The following is a 17,971-nucleotide window of genomic DNA, read 5'->3' as shown; positions in this document are numbered from 1 at the left end:
ACTGAGCAGCGGATCAGGAAAATAAGAGACACCAGAAATAGATATTAACAGAGCCCCAGCTACATGCCAGGGGCAGGAGACCCCGAGGAGATGAAAAATTCAGCAACCGAGACTCAGTAGGATGGAGGCTTGAGTCAGGACCACAGGCAGCTGTGGGGGACCACAGTGTCCAAGCTGAGATCCAGGGATGAAAAAGGGATCAAGCAAATGAGGAGTGGGTGGAACAGTGTTCCAGGCACGGGGAACAGCAGTGGGGTGTGGCGTGGCTGAAGGGAGACGTCCTCAGGACTCCTCACTCTCTCAGATAGGACTCGCCAGCAAGGCTGCTGAGTCCCAGCTCCTGCCACCCCCTCAGCCCCACTGCTCTCCAGACCCGTCACCCCCACCCTGCCCCACACCCCACAATGTGTCTTCTGCGATGGCAGCCGGAGGAGGCCAAAGTACCCTGTTGGAGCAGCTGCTAGGGTCACCCCAGCCCCGCCTGTCTGAGTCAGGCCTGGCTGCGCCCTGGAGAACAGCCTCACCAATCAGGTCTGGCAGGCACCAACCAGGGCAGGCGCCAGGCTCCAGGCAGCTTAGGTGCTCTGCTTAGAGGCATCTTTGAAATCCCTTGTCCACCAACGCAGCACTTTGGTGTCCTGGGCTCACGGCCCCCACCAGCTTTTAGGGAATTGATGGTCCAGGGCCCCATCCACCTCCTGCTGCCTGTTCCTCATGCTGTGACCTACCTGGAACCTTCATGGAGCAGATGAGAAAACTGAAGCTCAGAGAGGTTGAAAATTTTACCCTAGGTCACACAGCCAGGTCTGGAACTTAGCTAGTCTAAAAACAACTGGGGACAGGCGACCTGGGTCCAAATCATAGATCTGACATGGATTCATAGGCAAACAGGGCAGGTCCCTTCTCTGGGTTTCCCTCATCTGCGGGCATTACAGATCATGCAGCACTTGGGGGAAAGGGGTTGGTGTGTGGAAAGGCCCTGGAGCTGTGTTCCGGGGTCCAGAGGAATAGGAAGAGATGGCAGCTGGAGTGGAGTGATTGAAGCAGAAAGAGAGAGGAGATTAGGGTAGGGAGGTGACGAGGACAGATCATGCCGGGCCTTGAGGCTGTCCGAGGACTTGGGATTCTATCTCAAGTGAGGTGGGAGCTATGGAGGGATCTGCACAGAAGAGGGACATGACATTACCTATGTGTTCCCAGGCTCCTTCTGAGCAGTGAAGGGGGAACAAACTGGCAGGGGGTGCCAGGTAGAGGGAGGGGGAAGACCAGATACGAGGGAGTAACTGCAACTAGGCAGAGGGGAGAAGAGAAAGCTGTAAATCTCTGCCCACCTCCATGTTTCCTACCCAGCCTGGCTCCAGCAATCCGAGGTGAGGCTGTAGGGTGACACTGGGTGAGGCCCAGCAGGGAGTTGTGGGTGGAGTTACGTCTCCCAGGCCAAAGTGGCTGGACTACTCTGGGCAGGTGCGTGGGCTGCTGCCACCTGTGTGTACATCACAGGTACCAACCTGGTAGCAGTCAGGTGCCAACCTGGGAGAAGCCCTGATGTGGCCTCATCCTCCAGGACAGAATCCAGGGCCAAAATGGCAGGGTTAAGTGGACCCTCCACCACGCAGGCCTCTTCCTGAGGAACTGGCTCCTCAGACGGTGATACTGATTCACTGGGCAATTGGAGCAAGTCCCTGTGTCTTTCTGGGTCTCATTTCCTCACCTGTGGGTGGGAGATAATGCCAGCACCCATACATGGGAAAGAGAGTAATACCTGCCAAGGCCTGAGCCAGAACATTTCCTATTATTATTCAATTTTAAATTCTCCCTAGGAGGGCAAGGGTGTAGCTCAGTGATAGAGCACTTTAATAGCATGTGGGAGACCCTGGGTTCAATCTCTAGCACCACCCACCAACGCACAAAAGTACATACAAGTTTTTTTATGTGTGCATGTGTGTGTGTGTGTGTGTTTGTAATGTTATAGATAAGCTACGTGACACACACTCCTCCATGGGACGTTCTGCAACCACGGCTGGAAGGGCTGTTCAGGAGGACTGGATGACCTGCCCATGCAAAGGCACGGAGTGGGAAAGGGCTGGCACATCCACCCATGAGCGAGGGCTGGAGACTCTTCTAAACTCCTAGAAGGGCCAAAGGGGAGAGTTGTGGGACCACAAATTAACCAAGATATCCCCACAGCTTCCTTCCGGTGAACCGAGGCTTCCGGACTGAATCCTCAGATCTCACTGCCAGATCCTGGAATCATGTCTCCGTCTCCGGGCACCCCAGAGCCCAGCAAGACCCCTCCACCTCTTCACCCCAAGTCCCGCCTGCGGGCGGGGCACACCCCAGGACGTCCCTGGACACGGCTGTGCGTCCTTCTGAGCCAGCGTCGAACACCCGAGCCTCACTTGACGCGTCCGTACGAGGCGGGAAGCCAGTGGTCCCACGTGCGTGCGCCGCACACCGCGCGCAACGCTGTCGGCGGGTACAGCAGGGCAGTTATTCAAGTGAACTTCATATTGTTTCGGGCGGGAGTCGGAGCGCGGAGAGGACGTCCCGGGACGGGCGTCGGGACACGCCAGGCCTCCGCCCTCGAGCCTCACTTCCCGGCCGCACTCCGAGCCTCGGTTTCCCCCGAGGCGCCCCCGGCCGGCAGGGGCTGCGCGCAAGGCGAGGCCACCCGGAAGGACCCCGGCCCCGGCCCGCCCCTCCCTGACCACGCCCCCAGACCTGGCCCCGCCCCGTTCCTGCGCCCGCCCCGCCCCGCCCGGCCGCCCAGAACCTGCGGCTGCCGCGGAGCGCGGGGCCGAGCGCGCGGCGGCGGAGGACCGGGCGCCATGGCGGCCGCCGAGCGCCGCGCCTTCGCGCACAAGATCAACAGGTAGCGCGGCGGGGACCCGGTGGCCCTGCTGGCCCCGCCCCGGCGACCCGCCCCTCCCCGCCGGCGCGCCGCGCTCAGCCCCTTCCGCTCGCCGGGGACCCCCGAGTGCTTCCTCCTGCCGGCTGGGGACCCCCGGAGGCGCGGAACGCGGCTGGGCGTGGTGCCTCGGCGGGCAGCGCGGCGGCGGCGGCGGCGGAGGTATCGCTCCCCGGAGCCGGAGGACGCTCGGGGGCGTGTCCGGGGGGCTCCCTGGAGGCGGCGGCGCCCATCCTGCGCTCTGGCTCGGGCTCTGGTTCTGCTGGTCCCTCGTCCTCCTCGCGCCCGCTGGGTTGGGTTGGAGGGATTTTTTGTCCTATGCTGGGTGATTGGCTTGCGGCACGGAACAGGGATGGTGCCCTGGCGGCTTTTGGAACCCCTTGGGAAGTTTCCCAAGCCCTTCTCCCGCCCCAGGGTCCAGTGCCCAGCTGTCTGGGGAGGAGCAGGGGAGCAGGGGACAGCTGTGGACAGCCCCCCCCCCCCCCGCTGCTTCAGGCTCTCCCAGCACGGGCTGGACGCGCTGGGGATGGATGATGGGCGATTGAATGGACAGAGTGGGGGCTGGGGACAGAACCAGCTGGTGGGCAGACGGGGGAGGGGACAGGCGCCAGGCGCTGGGGGATCCATTTCCGTGTCCACCGGGGATTGTGAGAGATTCAGCCTGAGTGGGGGATGTCAGATTCTCTGGGGCTGACAACTGGGATCTTTGCTGCTGGAGTGGGTTCAGAATCTGCTCAAGTATCCTCTCCATGGGGGACTGCCCTGACCCTCTCAGGTCAAAGAGCGGGAACCCAGTGGCCCTGATGGAACCATAAGACCCTGCTCTTGGGGGTAGATACAGTGGGGTGACAGATGAAAAGCATGATGAGGTGGCTGTGGGAGTGCCCCTGTTTCACGGAGGACCTACTTGACAGGGAAGGGGATGGGGAGGGTGGAGGCTGTTTAGTTCCCTGAGGTGTGCTGAGACGGTGTGGATCAGCAGGTGCATTTCAACAAAGACCCGGAGGCCAGGGCAGGTCCAGGCCCAGGTGTAGGACAAGAGAAGTGGCAAGTGCAAAGGCGCAGGCCAAGGGGAACAGTAGCAGTAGATCTTTCAGAACCTTTCTGTGGAGAGGACTTTGACTTTACCTCCAGTGTATGGAAGCCAGGCAGGGTTTTGGACAGAGGAGGGATGTAACCTGGCATCTGGGGCATTATGGTTGGGCAATTTTTATGATCTGCCATTATTTGTTTCTGAATTGTTTCTGTTTGGACTCTTGGTTTCTCCAAGCCTGGAGATGATATTTATTGACTGGTCTCTTTACGTCTCAATCCCTATGTCCTTGAGTCCTAGCTTCAGTTGAGTGAGAAAGAGGGGTCTTGGTTCCCGTCCTGGGAATGATGCTGGAGAACCCAGGGTAAGAACAGAGAAAGGTCCCGAGGCCTTCCTGAACTGTGAGCCAGTGGCCCACAGCTTCTAGAGCAGGCTAGTGGGCACCCAGGTGTCTCTGCTGGACCTGGACCTGCGTTCATCCATTCATTCAGTTGTTCGAAAATACCAGATTAACCCAAATATTAGGTAGTTGTCCACTTTCCCAATGAGCAGCTTCTTTCTTTTCCCTTTTTCTCCCCGCATCCTGTGGATTGAACTCAGGGCCTTCTGCCTGCCAGACAAGTGCTGTACCACTGAGCTACCCCCAACCCCTTTTAAAAATTTTATTTTGAGACAGGGTCTTGCTAAGTTGCCCAGGTTGGCCTCGAACTTGCGATCCTTCTGCCTCCGCCTCCCTATTAGCTGGGATTATAGGTGTGCATGAACAGATGCTGTAAGTCAAATACAGTGTACAATGCAGATAACCATTAATGCTTGTTATACACTTGGTCTCCTTCTGGGATATCGACTGTTAAATTGTCACTGTAGCTTGTGAGCTCAGATGTGACTGTTGAAACCGAAGCTCAAAGTGAAAGGTCTGGACTTTGTGGCCCTGAAGCCCAGGAGAATCTTGGAAGCCACACCCCTTCCTGTCTCGGTATGTCCTAGAGCATGCTTGCTGAACTCTTCACCGGAGTCTCTGACTGTAGCATATTCTTTCTGGGATTGTGTTGTCCTATATGTACAGTTTACATTTCTTTGTTTAAAGAAATAATGATTCAGTGGCACACGCCTGTAATCCCAGCTACTGGGAGGCTGACACAGGAGGATTGCAAATTTGAGGCCAGCTTGGACAATTTAGCAAGACTCTTGACTCAAAATAAAAATTTTTAAAATAGGGGGCTGGGGATGTAACTTGCTTGTAGAGTCCTTGCCTTGCATATGTAAGACCCTGGGTTCAATCCCCAGTACGACAGGGAGAAAAAGAAAAGAAGGGAAGAAGGAAAAAAAATTAAAAAGGCTTGTATCACACACTACTGAAAAGTTCATGGGCAGGCAGTTCCATCCTGCCCACATCACAGAGGACTTTTACACAGGTCTAAGTGGGGCAGCCTGCTGCCCACCTGGGCTGCCTAGCATCACCTACTGCTGGAAGCTCCAAACCTGTGTCACATTAACTGTCGTGAGTAGTGTAGACCAGGGTGTTTGCGTATCTGAACACAGAGAAGGCATAGTACAAACTCAGGCTGGGCGCCGTGGTGCACACCTGTAATCCCAGTGGCTCGGGAAGCTGAGGCAGGCGGATCTCGGGTTCAAAGCTAGCCTCAGCAATAGTGAGGCGCTAAGCAACTCATCCCTGTGGTAATCTTATGGGACCACCCTCGTACATGCAATCTGTCATTCATATGTCAATATTCAGCACTTGACTGTATCATTACCATTATCATTTGGCTTTTTTAAAAATAGCAACATTTGACATCCATACAGAAAAGGGCAAAGTTTTAAAAGTAATTATAAAGCAAACATCAGGAGAAAGGCTCCGTGGGTCAAAGATGGGGGGCTCTCCAACTCTAGCAGCCCCTCCTGACATGTGCCCAACAGCCCCACAGCAACCTTTATGCCTCTGGCTCCTGCGACTGGCATTATGGTTCCTCCATCCCAGTTGGCACCCTGTCGGCCGTGGCTTAGTTTTGCCTTTTGAGAACGTCATGTGAACAAACACTGGGTTGTTGAATCTGGGCACAGTTTTCATGCATTGTGCTCATTTTAGAAGGCTCATTGCTGTTCTTTTTCATTGCTGTATACTATTCCCGTCTGTACTATTTGCTGTTTGTGTTCTCCCTCTGTCTGATCAGTGAACATGTGGGTTGTTTCCCTTTGGGACTCTTGTGATCAGGACTGCTGTGAACATTCCTGGCCATGTGTTTCCTCTTGAGTATTTCCGCCTTGGAATGGAATTGCTGGATTCGGATATCTTTTTTTTTTTTTTTTTTACTTTTAAGTTTTACAGTACTGGGGATTGAATGGAGGGGAACTTTACCACCGAGCTACATCCTCAGCCCTTTTCATTTTATTTTGAAACAGGGTCTGGCTGAGTTGCCCAGGGTGACCTCAAACTTGCCATCCTCAACCTCAGCCTTCTAAGTAGATGGGTCCCAGGTGTGTGCTACTGCACGGATCCGGGAATGGCGCATTTGGATCTTTCCAGATGATCATTCCAGATGTGTCGCCGTACTCAGCATCAGAGTGGATGAGAGTTCTGTTCATCTCCTCACTGATGCTCCTGTTGTCTTCAGAATTTCCTGTCGATGGCGGGTTTATATGATTTTGTTTTCTTCCCTTGCTTTTTGCACTGGTGGAAACACACAGTGCCTGAGGCTTCTGTTGTTCTTGTTTTGGGCTTTAGTATGCTCCTTCCCTCTGAGGGTAGACCTTGGTTGATCTGGCCTCCCTGGGGATGCGGTCCATAGTTGTTACCCTTTCTCCCATTTCACTTTCCCCAGGTTGTCTCCTGGAAACCCACTAAATTCGGCTTAATATTTTGCTTCCGACTTTTAAATCTGCCTTGTTGGGGGCATCTGAGCCAAGTTGGATGTGGGGGTGAGAAAAGGAGGAATTAGGGACGTTTCTTAGGTGTGGACCCTGGGCGGGGTCAGCTGTCCTTAGAGGGTGTGGTGTGGCCGCAGCACATGCCGTCTGCCTCCAAGAACCCCACGTGGCATGAAGGGGACGTGCGGTCCTGAGGGACAGACCCAAGCTCATTTAGATGCTGTTGGGTCTTGGAGGGTGCGGAGGGAGGGCACGGAGACAGAAGCTGGGTGCTGGAGTCCCCGTCCCTGGCCCTGCTCCCTGGGTTGTGGAGCAACAGAACTTCCAGAGCTGAAAAGCCCAGACTTTGACCTCTGACCCCCGCAGAGTGCTATTCTGGACACTTCCAAGTTTGGCTGTGTGGCCTTGGGTAGGTCACAAGCCCCTTCTGAGTCTCACTTGACTTTGACGTAGAAACAGAGCCAAGGAACAGGCTGGGCGGTGCACATCGTAATCCCAGTGACGGGGAGGCTGAGGCAGGAGTATCACAGGTTTGAGGCCACCCTGGGCAACTTAGCAAGACTGTCTCAAAATGAAAGAATAAACAAGAGCTGAGGCTGTGCTCAGTGGTAGAGCAAGTGCCTAGCATGCCCGAGGCTCTGGATTCAACCCCTAATACTGGGTTGGGGGAAAAACAGCCAGAAAACTCATTTTCCTAGGATTGTGTTTGAGCACCACATAGTGACAGCAAGCCTTAATTGAGCGCTTACTATGTGCCTTATTAAGAACAGCTTAATAAGGTAGGCACTGTCCTGAACCCAGAGGCCAGGAGGAGAAGTTACTTATTGTAGTAGTCTGTTTCCTGTACCTTAACAAAGTATCTGAGGTCAAGTACCTTTATCAAGAAAAGAGGTTTATTTAACTCACACCAACTTTGACATGTTGACCTCACCTAATTCTAATCACCACCCAAAGGCACCACCTCTAAACACCACAGTTGGATTAATTTTGTATGTATTTATGTATTTAGTAATGGGGATTGAACCCAGAGATTGTAACACCCGGAGTGGTAACATTGAGCTCCATCCCCAGCCCTTTTTCTTGTTTATTTAGAGACAGGGTCTTGCCACATTGTTGAGGCTGGCCTTGTACTTGTGATCCTCCTGCCCCAGCCTCCCAAGTCACTGGGATCGGAGGTGTGCCCACCATGCCGAACAGTCTTTCTGCCCTCTCGGCGCCTCACAGTGGGGATTAAATTTCGACACGGGAGCCCTGGGGCACACACTCACCCCAGATCCAGATCTCAGCGCTCGTGCGTGCTTGACCAGCGCCACACGCGGAGTGCAGCAGCAGAGCCCGCTGACCCCTGGGCCGGAGACCCAGGGCCAGTGGGAAGGGAGGCTGGAGGTGGTCCGTCCCTCCTCCGTCCCCTCTGGGGTAACAGCTGCAGAACAGCTGGGACTTGAGCACAGCCTTGTGCCCTGGCCGGCGTCTTTAATAAATCACCCCCAGGCCCTGCGTGCCCGGGGTTCAGAGGAGGCTGCCCCACGGGGAGCACAGAGCTCTTTTTTTTTTTGCTGTACCGTGGAGGGCACCCGGCCTCCCACATGCTGGCCAAGCCGCACACGCCCTGGCTTTTAACACTTTGCATTTCTGAGAAGCTCTTTCCCCCTGCAGCTGGCAGAAGCCAAGTTCTGGGGCTGCTGACAGCAACAGTGGACAGGACACGGAGACCCAAGATTGAGGCTGGGCTGTGTGGCCGGGGCACCCCCCGCCAGGTCCTGGCCAGGTCCTGCTCCATCCACACGGGTTTGAGTTCAGAGGCCACCCTCCTGAGTTGCTGGGATTAGTTGTGTCTGCGGCCACACCCACGAAGGGCACAGTGTTTCATTATGGGAATTTCCAAGGATCACAACAAGTGGGAAGCGAGAGGAATGGAATCCCAACACTCTTGTTTTGGCCTCTTGGTTTTAAGAGGGACAGAGGCTGGGGGTGGCTCAGGGATAGAGGAGCACAGGTGTGAGGACTGAGTCCCATCAGGAGCCACACAGGTCCCCGTGCACAAAAGTAAGTGAGAAAGACAGGTCCCAGGGGAGGGGACCACCTGCCCGAAGTCACGTAGTTAAAGGGATCTATTGTTTTTCCCAAATCAGCAGATTTTGGCAAGTGTGAGGGTCTGGCTCATTCCATCGGGAAGACTTTATTGAGCACCTAGTATGGGGGGCCCTGAAGCTGGAGCATCTGTGAGAAGCGCGCAGCCCGGGCTCCTGCCTTGGCTGAGCCCTGGGAGCAGGGTGGCCATGCTCAGAGTGCACAGTGCAGCCAAGGGCCTCTGTACCTGCGGTTCCCTTGCCCTACACTGTGTCCCCCCAGGTAACCACAGGGCTCTCTGTCCCTCTCCTGTCCTTCCAAGCTCAGCTGAAGGCATGGAGGGCCTGGGTGATCCATGTCCCACCGGATCTGCCCCAATTCCTGCACTGGCTTCTTCCCTGTGAGTCTCACCATTCACTCGAGTTCAGAGACAGCTCAGATACGGCCAGGCCCCGTGCCGACCTGGAGGCTGGGTGTGTGTGAAGGTTCTCTCTCTGCCAGGCGGGTGCCACGGCACAAACTGTCATCCCAGCGACTCAGGAGGCTGAGGCGGGAGGATCGCAAGTTCAAGGCCAGCCTCAAAACACTATGTTTAGCGAGACCCTGTCTCAAGATAATAAGTGAAAAGTCCTGGGATGTGGCTCATGGGAGAGGGCCCCGGGCTGCATTCCCCTGACTGGGAAACTGCCTCCTTTCCCTTCCCTGGCCTGGGGTCATGCTGGCCCCCACGGTGGCATCCCATCTCAGCCCCCCGAGAGCCAGGCCTGGTGCTCGTGGCCCTGTGAGCTCAGAGCAGCTGTGGGGGGGACTGGCTGGGCCTGGGCAGGAGTGATTGGAGAGGCCTGTTGCTCGGGTGGAACGAGGTGCCGGCCCTAGATGGGGCACAGGGGGCTGGGCTGGGCCTTTGGGGAACCCAGGGAGGGCAGAGGGAGCAGAGGCAGGACCAGGGGGTCCTTCAGGCTGGTTGACGTGTCCTGGTGGGACTGTGGGTGGTGAGGGGGTGCAGGGTGCCGACTGCCCCGGGCTTGCAGCCCGAGTGCGGCGCCCGCGCCTGGGCGCAGCTTCCCTGGTCTGGGTTCTCCCCATTTAGGATGAGGCTGGCCCGAAGCCTGGGTTTCCCTGTTCCCCAGAGCCTCCCCTCCTGTCCCCCCAGGACCGTGGCCTCTGAGGTGCGGAAGCAGGTGTCCCGGGAGCGCAGCGGCTCCCCACACTCCAGCCGGCGCAGTGGCAGCTCCCTGGGGGTAAGTAGGGGCAGCCCTGCCCTCCAGTGGCTGGGCTGCCAGCCCTGTCCCTGAGGCTCCGACGGTGGCAGCCCAGGGAAGGCTGGCGGAGCTGGGAGCCCGCGGGTGGTCCCTGGGAGGTCTGCTTGCCCCCTGGACCACCCACACGGCTTCCTGCTGCTGCAGTGGGAAGGGGTGGCCTCCTGCCTGTGGGCCTGAGGAACTGTCTTCCATTCCTGCCACCACGGATCCCTCCCTCCTCAGACACCAGCTTGTGATTTCCTTCCTGGAGCCCCGAAGGGAAGGGTGGGGCCGCCGTGCTGGATGGAAAGTCTGAGGTCATTGTGTTCTGGACCCTCTGTAGCTCCATCGCCCTCCATGGCTCCCACCACCCTCCTAGTCCAGTCCTAGGCCCGAGGCGCCCACCTCCACATCCAGCCCCGGGGGAGGCGGCTGCTTGGCCCTGACCCAGGTCATGGCCGCTTTGCCCTGACCCAGGTCCCCCTGACGGAGGTTGTTGAACCCCTGGACTTCGAGGATGTGCTCCTAAGCCGGCCGCCAGACGCCGAGCCCGGGCCCCTCAGGGAGCTGGTGGAATTCCCATGTGATGACCTGGAGCTGCAGCGGCAGCCCCGGGAATGCCGGACCACGGAGCCGGGGATCCCAGAGGATGGGTGTGTCCTCCCCCCCCCACTCCACACCCCTCTCCTGCAGGCTGCAGGTTCCAGCAGCCCCAAGTCCAACTCCTGGCTCTGCTGGGTGCCCTTGGACCACTCATCCTCCCTCTCTGGGCCTCCGTCTCCTCACCTCTGAAATGGGCAGAAACACAGTCCTAGCCTCCCAGGCCACGGGAAGGGCCTGCACTGGCCTGGCTCTGTTGACCCTGATTTTCTTTTGCTGTAGAAAACTGGATGCCCAGGCCAGGGCTGCTGTGGAGATGTACACGGAGGACTGGGTCATCGTGTGCAGAAGGTTGGTCCAGCTTGGGGGCAGTTCAGTAGTGGGTGGAGGATCAAGAGTCTGGGTCTGAGCCATGGTCTGTGGCCGGTGCTCCTGTTTATCTGCCCACTGTCTCGCAAGGGCAACTGGACTCCTAAGGTAGAGCCCCAGGAGGACCCTGGCCTTGCAGGCCCCACGTGGCCCTCGCCAAGCATCTCAGTGTCCTAGGAGCCCTGAGCCCTGCCACCTGCCCAGCCCCACCTCCTGCTAGGTACCAGCACCTGAGTGCCGCGTACAGCCCCATCACCACCGAGATGCAGCGAGAGCGGCAGAAGGGCCTCAGCCGCCAGGTCTTCGAGCAGGACACCTCTGGGGACGAGAGATCGGGCCTGGAGGACTCGGTGAGGGCACCCTGGGCCCGGGTCACTGCAGGGGCATTTGTGTAGTCTCAGGAGATGACCCTGTCAATGCTGAACCCCAGACGGGCCCACGAGTACCTGCCCCATTGTGGGTGGTAATTATGATTTTCATTGAGTGCTTAGTGTATACTTAAAGTCACTTGTTCTCTTTCATCTAATGGATCAGGGAAATTGTTGCACCCCATTTTGCAGGTAGAGAGACTCAGGCACGATAAAGTTACTAGAGGATCCTGAGCACCTACTTGATACCAGTACGCTGTTGGCACACGACGGGTGGCTACTGCAGGCATCAGTGGCTCTGTGTCCGTTGTTGTTATTTGTAGAAGGGGGAACAGGCCTTTAGTGATGGTCAGAGACTCACTGTCACAGAGCTGAGCTGGAACCTGAGTGGTCAGGTGGAGTGTGAGCAGGGCCCAGGGCAGGTGACAACCCCGGTTGGAAGGGCTTGTCTGCTCGCCTGGCAGCAGTGAGCAGAGTCCCGGGAAAGGCTCTCATTGGTCCAGCCCCGGCTCGGCCTTACTTTGGAGCCAATCCCGGGGCTGGTGGGTGTGTCCTGATGGGCCGGGTTCTCTGAAGCCCGAGTGTGGGAGGAGCGGCCTTCCCACCGCGGTAAAAGGGACGGGTCCAAAGCCCCAGGTGACCCTGTCGTGGCTGCCGTTCCCCAGCTTCCCTGGGTATAGACTAGACACAGAGCAGTGCATCCAGCTGGCGCTCAGTGCTTGTGCGTTCTCTGGCAGGATGACTCCCGGCGCTGCTCTGGCTCCCCGGAGGACACCCCTCGAAGCAGCGGTGCCTCTGGCATCTTCGACCTGAGGAACCTGGCGGCCGACTCCCTGCTGCCCTCCCTGCTGGAGCGGGCCGCCCCCGAGGACGTGGACCGGCGCAACGAGGCCCAGCGGCGGCAGAACCGGCCCCGCGCCCTGCTCACCCTCTACCCGGCACCTGACGAGGTGGGTGCTCCTCCAGCCGCCTTGCATCCCTGTGTACTACCCAGCCAACACTTACTGGGTGCCCACTGTATGCATATCCTGAGTCAATAGCATTTACTGCACACCTGCTAGACATCCTGCATTTATCCAGTATGCATTTATGCAACCAATATTTATTGTATGCCTACTGTATACTTCTTTATATAATCAACCCATAAGTATTGAGCACCTACCATGCATGCCTATATTTATCCAACCAACATTTGTTTGGCATCTACTGCATATACCTGTATTTTTATTTAGCTATTGAGTGCCTACTGTATACTCCTGTATTTATCAGATTCCTAAAGTATATAGATGCTCATCTTATATGTTTAACTTATAACAGGTTTATTGGGTTACAGCCCAATAAACCTGTTATAAGTTAAAAAGAAAATGTATTTAATAACCTTCCTGCCAAATGCCCTTGTTTAGCCTCGCCTACTTTCCATGTGCTCAGGATACTTGTATCACCCTACGATGGGCAAAATCATCTGACACGGAGCCGATTTTCTAATAAAGTGCTGAACAGCTCATGGAAGGTATTGAGCTCATATCAAAAGTGAAAAGCAGAATGATTATACAGGTGTGCTTTTGCACATCAAGTCAAAAATTATGAATTGGTGGCACATGCCTCTAATCCCATTGACTCAGGAGGCTGAGGCAGGAGGATCACAAGTTCAAGGCCAGCCTCAGCAGCTTAGCAAGACCCTGTCTCAAAATAAAAAATGAAAGGAGCTGAGGATGGGGCTCAGGGGTAGAGCGTAGAGCACCCCAGGTTTCAATTCCCAGTACTGTTAAAAAAATTATAAATCAAACTTATAAATCAGGGACTATCTGCAATTTTATAAATATATATATTTCAATCAGCACTTATTAAATGTCTTCTGTACATGCCTGTGTTAATCCAGTGTTTAGTTGTACCTGTTGTATCTCTATTTATTGGACCTACGTGTCTGGGTGTCTGCTCTATGGTAGGGATATTACCGTGAATAGGGTAAACCCAGTCCCTGTCCTCAGAGTTCAGTCCAGTGGAAGAAAGACCCTTCACTGGGAAATCACAGGGTGAACAGGTGGTGCCAGGCTGCAGTACCCGTCGTTGTCCCTCACACTGCCCCAGCCAGGGCCTGCAGCGGCAGGGCATTGGGAGCACCTGGAAGAGGTGCCTGTCTAGGGCCGGGCTTCAGGGAAGGCTTCCTGGGGAAGTGCCAGCTAGCCTGGCCCTGAGCAGCCCGCAGACCTTACCAGATGAGGAGGAGGAGGGAAGGGCATTCCAGGTAGGGAACAGCACGTGCGGGGGCTCAGAAGCAAGGCACCGAGGGAAGTCTGGTGAGGCTGAGGGTGGCGCTGGCCCCGCGCCAGGCATTCCAGGGCCTTCCTGGAGGACTTATCCCAGGGTCTCACCTGGCTCTTGGCAGGATGAGGCTGTAGAACGCTGTAGCCACCCGGAGCCACCCCGAGAGCACTTTGGACAGAGGATCCTGGTCAAGTGTCTGTCGCTCAAGTGAGTATGCTGACCTGCCCTCCCCTCGGCCCCGCGGTTTTAGTGTACAGTCAGCCGCCACACGGGTGGCAACATCACTTCAGGCACCTGCGGCCTGCCTGCGAGGCCACCAGGAGCTTTCACGGGGAAGATAAGATTCCCTTTGTCATTTGGAACTGCTGCTCCTGGGCCGGGCCTCTGGGTCCGTCAAACACTCGCCCCGCATGTGCAAGGCCCTGGGTCCCCAGCCTGGCCCTGGGCAGCGGGGCATTGAGCTGCCATCCCTGAGGTGCCAGGCTCTCCTCTCGGCCCTTCACCTATATCTGCTTCACCCCAACCTTGTGAAGTGGGTGCAGATAGGGAGACTGAGGCCCACGCTCACAAAATTGTGCCCAAGATCACACGACTCATGGGGCCCAAGTCTGGCACTTGCCTGCCCTGCTGCTGGGAGCCAGGGTGACCGGGGTGCTAAGGATCCTGGGCCTGGCTCCCAGCCGCACAAGGCCCCCTCCACGTGGGACCCCAGGGAGCAGCCAGAAGTGCAGCAGACGAGTGCGTGGGAACAGAGCTGAACAGGATGTGGACTTGGGCCCCCGCCAGGCCCTGCCCTTCCCCGCCCCCAGTTCCTGCCTGGATGGGGACAGGAAAAGGAGGTTCCATTCTGGCCCGAGGCCTGGGTGGGCCTCCCACCTCCATCCCAGGGCTGGAACAGGCTCTCTGGGCTCACGCAGTCATTCTGCAAACACCCGCCGAGGGCCTATGCTGTTCAGGACACAGAACCACACAAGGACCAATGGAGTCCGGAGGGACATACCCAGGGGCTCTGTAGGCCCAGCTGGGGCTGCCCTGCTCCCTGGGGAGGAACCACCTAAGCTAAGGCCCAGCAATGAGCAGGAATAGCCAAATGGGAGGGAGGGAAGGATGTGAGGAGTGGGGCAAGGAGTGCGTGGGCACCTCACCTTCTGGAGCAGGGAGACAGGCAGGAGGTGGGCAGGGATGGGCCCCGTGGGGCTTTGTTCTCAGGACAGTGAGGAGCCTCAGGTTCCAAGATGCTTCTTTACCAAGTGGAGTAGCAGGGAGAGGGTTTTGGTGGCCAGGACTGGGCTCCACCCCAGTGGCAGAGGCGGCAGCAGTCATTCCAAAGATGGGGACAGAGGGCATTGCAAGTGGGTTAATAGGACCAAGAGCCACCTCCCTGTGACCTGGGTGCCAGGCGTGGTTGCAGGTGGGGCTGTGTGCATGCCACCTGCTGGGGGGGGGACAAACCTCTAGTGCCTCGGTTTCCCATTTTGCAAAATGGGACACACTAGTCCTACAAGCCACAAAGTCCCCGGGAGTCAGGTGCCCTCCATCACACTCTCCTTGGGCCTGAACGGAGTGGGTGTCAGGGAGCTTGGTCCCCTTGACCCACAGGTTCGAGATAGAAATTGAGCCCATCTTCGGGATCTTGGCCCTGTACGACGTGCGGGAGAAGAAGAAGGTAGGAGCCCCTTGTCCTCTTGCTCCCGCTCTTCCTTCTGGGCTTCAGGGGCTGCAGGCTTCCTGGAGACGGTGGCCAAGCTGCCTTTCGTGTCCCCAGATTTCAGAAAACTTCTACTTTGACCTGAACTCAGATCCCATGAAGGGGCTGCTTCGTGCCCATGGCACCCACCCCGCCATCTCCACCCTGGCCCGCTCCGCCATCTTCTCCGTGACCTATCCCTCACCCGACATTTTCCTGGTCATCAAGGTGCCTGGTGGGGCAGGGCCAGGGGATAATAACGGTGAAGGCCACAGGTTCAGTCCCTGCCCTCAGGGGATGAGGCAGACATGTTACCAGAAAGAGGAGCCCAGGGGACACCCAACCTGGATGGGGGAAAATCATGGAGGGCTTCCTGAAGAGGTGGCAACTGAGCTGAGACCCATGGACAGATAGGCCTGGGGACAAAGGACATCCCAGGCACATGCAACAGTCTGGGGTGGGGGGTCCCAGTGGGGAGGCAAGTGAGATGTTAGGAGGTTTGTGGATGATGATGACAGTGTTTTTTAAGCCCAGACTTGCTCAGTTAATTGGGGCAGGAAGTCGTGGTCAGCACATTGATCTGGGATTTTCTTTCCACGTGGGGTCAGTTTCTTCCCCAAACCTTCAGTTAGGTACAGTAATGAAATGGGTCGCGTGCCCACAAGCAGACCCTGCTCATGGCCTGGTGTCACAGGGGTGCAGTCTTCACAGTAGCCCCCAAGATGAGAGTTGCTATGCCCCCATTTTATACATGGGGAAACTTAAGGCGCAGAGCAGGTTAAAGACCTGCCCAGGGTCCCACAACCCCAGCGGTCAGGACTGGAGGAGTCCAGGCCTCGTGACTCAGAGCGCGGCCTGTTTATGCTAATACATGTTATGCCAAGAAAATGTCCGAAGCTAAGTGTGAGCTGCGACTTACAGTTTGGGGTGGTCGGAGGGGTGGTGAGGAGGTGGCCACTGGGCAGGCAGAGTGCTGGCACTTAGTACCAGGGACAGCAGGAGGCATGGGCGATCTTGGAGCACAAGCCCCGGGGTGAACTGGGGGTGTAGGTCAGTGGTTAGGCCATTTCCTAGCATGTCCCTGGGTTGATCGCCAGCAGTGGGATGGAGAGTTTGGGGGTCCAGGAGCCCCCCATGAAGAGGGGGCTCTTCATGGGGCCTTCCTGCCCCACAGTTGGAGAAGGTGCTCCAGCAAGGGGACATCAGTGAATGCTGCGAGCCCTACATGGTGATGAAGGAGGTGGACACGGCCAAGGTACGAGCGTGGAAGTTGGACCTGGTGGAGGGCAGATGCCGCACTTGGCAGGTCTGGGACACTGAGCTGGTGGGGGCGGGGGTCTCCCTCAGAACAAAGAGAAGCTGGAGAAGCTGCGCCTGGCAGCCGAGCAGTTCTGCACCCGCCTGGGCCGGTACCGCATGCCCTTCGCCTGGACGGCGGTGCACTTGGCCAACATCGTGAGCAGCGCGGGGCAGCCCGACCGCGACTCGGACTCGGAGGGCGGTGAGGAGGCGGGGCCGGGGCGGAGCGGAGGGCGGGGGCGCGCCCTCTGCCGGCCGAGCGCGGCACCGCACCTGGGTCTCCGCGTCTCTTTGTCCCTCATCTCCTGTCACTGTCACTGTCACTGTCTCCTAGAGCGCCGACCCGCCTGGACTGACCGCCGCCGTCGGGGACCCCAAGACCGAGCGAGTAGCGGGGATGATACCTGCAGCTTCTCTGGCTTCCGCCCGGCCACACTGACTGTCACCAACTTTTTTAAGCAGGTGTCTGACTGGGAGGCAGGGGACTGCCAGGAGAGGTGCTTGGGGACTGTCCCCACCCTTGTAGTTGCTTGGATCCTGGGGACTCAGCCCTTTATCCCTGGCTCATGGGGACCTGTCCCTTGCAGGAAGCGGAACGGCTCAGCGATGAGGACCTCTTTAAATTCCTGGCGGACATGCGGCGTCCATCGTCCCTGCTGCGCCGCCTGCGGCCTGTGACCGGTGCGTGGCGCCCCTGTCAATAAGGGAGGGTTCAGCGAACCCGCACTAAGCACCTGCCGTGTCAGGCGCCAGGGACTCAACTCTGACCATAATTGACAAATTCCCCAACTCAGGGGCTGAACTTTCAGTGGAGGCCACGGATAAAGAAAAAAATGTGGGTCGAGTAGGGATCATGGGGGGGGACACGTCATCTCTGAGGGTGAGAGAAGGGTTGAGGGTGACTTGGAGCTTTTCACACCTGAAGGTCAGAGCCACCAGCGGGCAGCCGGGGGAGGCAGAGCCTCACCTGCGTAGCCCTAGGGGGGTCCCCTGGCCAGAGGCTCCCAGACAGGTGCAAACTGCTTCCTCCCCCCAGCCCAGCTCAAGATCGACATCTCCCCGGCCCCCGAGAACCCCCATTTCTGCCTCTCCCCTGAGCTGCTTCACGTCAAGCCCTACCCAGACCCCCGGGGCCGGCCCACCAAGGAGATCCTGGAGTTCCCTGCCCGCGAGGTCTACTCTCCCCACACCTGCTACAGGTACCATCCCTGGAGTGGCCGGGCCCTGGCATGGGGGACATTCAGACACACACAGACACCCAGG

The 17,971-nt window shown here is 57.4% G+C and overlaps 1 protein-coding gene and 1 long non-coding RNA gene across 8 annotated transcripts in view; one reads left to right on the top strand and one right to left on the bottom strand.

The window, feature by feature from the left end:
* Window positions 1-1,837: 1,837 nt before the first annotated feature.
* Window positions 1,838-2,686, bottom strand: LOC144373260 (uncharacterized). Its single transcript, XR_013432997.1, has 2 exons — window positions 2,400-2,686; window positions 1,838-2,129 (listed from the first exon to the last, which is right to left on the bottom strand). It is a non-coding gene; the product is annotated as an uncharacterized LOC144373260 (long non-coding RNA).
* Window positions 2,238-17,971, top strand: part of Dock6 (dedicator of cytokinesis 6) — a 46,183-nt gene continuing 30,449 nt past the window's right edge. For 4 of the 7 annotated variants that reach the window (XR_013432958.1, XM_078036286.1, XM_078036285.1 and 1 more), the window contains exons 1-14: window positions 2,238-2,476; window positions 10,033-10,120; window positions 10,598-10,773; window positions 11,003-11,071; window positions 11,310-11,439; window positions 12,195-12,407; window positions 13,844-13,929; window positions 15,322-15,388; window positions 15,488-15,637; window positions 16,584-16,664; window positions 16,757-16,910; window positions 17,043-17,170; window positions 17,296-17,389; window positions 17,745-17,907. Coding sequence is in view for 6 of the 7 variants with exons in the window: in XM_078036286.1 (XP_077892412.1) it covers window positions 2,253-2,476; window positions 10,033-10,120; window positions 10,598-10,773; window positions 11,003-11,071; window positions 11,310-11,439; window positions 12,195-12,407; window positions 13,844-13,929; window positions 15,322-15,388; window positions 15,488-15,637; window positions 16,584-16,664; window positions 16,757-16,910; window positions 17,043-17,170; window positions 17,296-17,389; window positions 17,745-17,907 (1,823 nt within the window). In the remaining variant the exon portion in view is untranslated. Of the gene's footprint in view, window positions 2,477-2,731; window positions 2,873-10,032; window positions 10,121-10,597; window positions 10,774-11,002; window positions 11,072-11,293; window positions 11,440-12,194; window positions 12,408-13,843; window positions 13,930-15,321; window positions 15,389-15,487; window positions 15,638-16,583; window positions 16,665-16,756; window positions 16,911-17,042; window positions 17,171-17,295; window positions 17,390-17,744; window positions 17,908-17,971 lie in introns of those variants that run through there. The other 3 variants (XM_078036301.1, XM_078036288.1, XM_078036290.1) reach the window with 3 other exon arrangements.

The sequence above is a fragment of the Ictidomys tridecemlineatus genome, chromosome 2 (assembly GCF_052094955.1).
Source record: "Ictidomys tridecemlineatus isolate mIctTri1 chromosome 2, mIctTri1.hap1, whole genome shotgun sequence".
NCBI classification, from domain to species: domain Eukaryota; kingdom Metazoa; phylum Chordata; class Mammalia; order Rodentia; family Sciuridae; genus Ictidomys; species Ictidomys tridecemlineatus.
The sequence above is the reverse complement of the archived record's forward strand: the minus strand, read 5'-3'. Positions and strand labels throughout refer to the sequence as shown.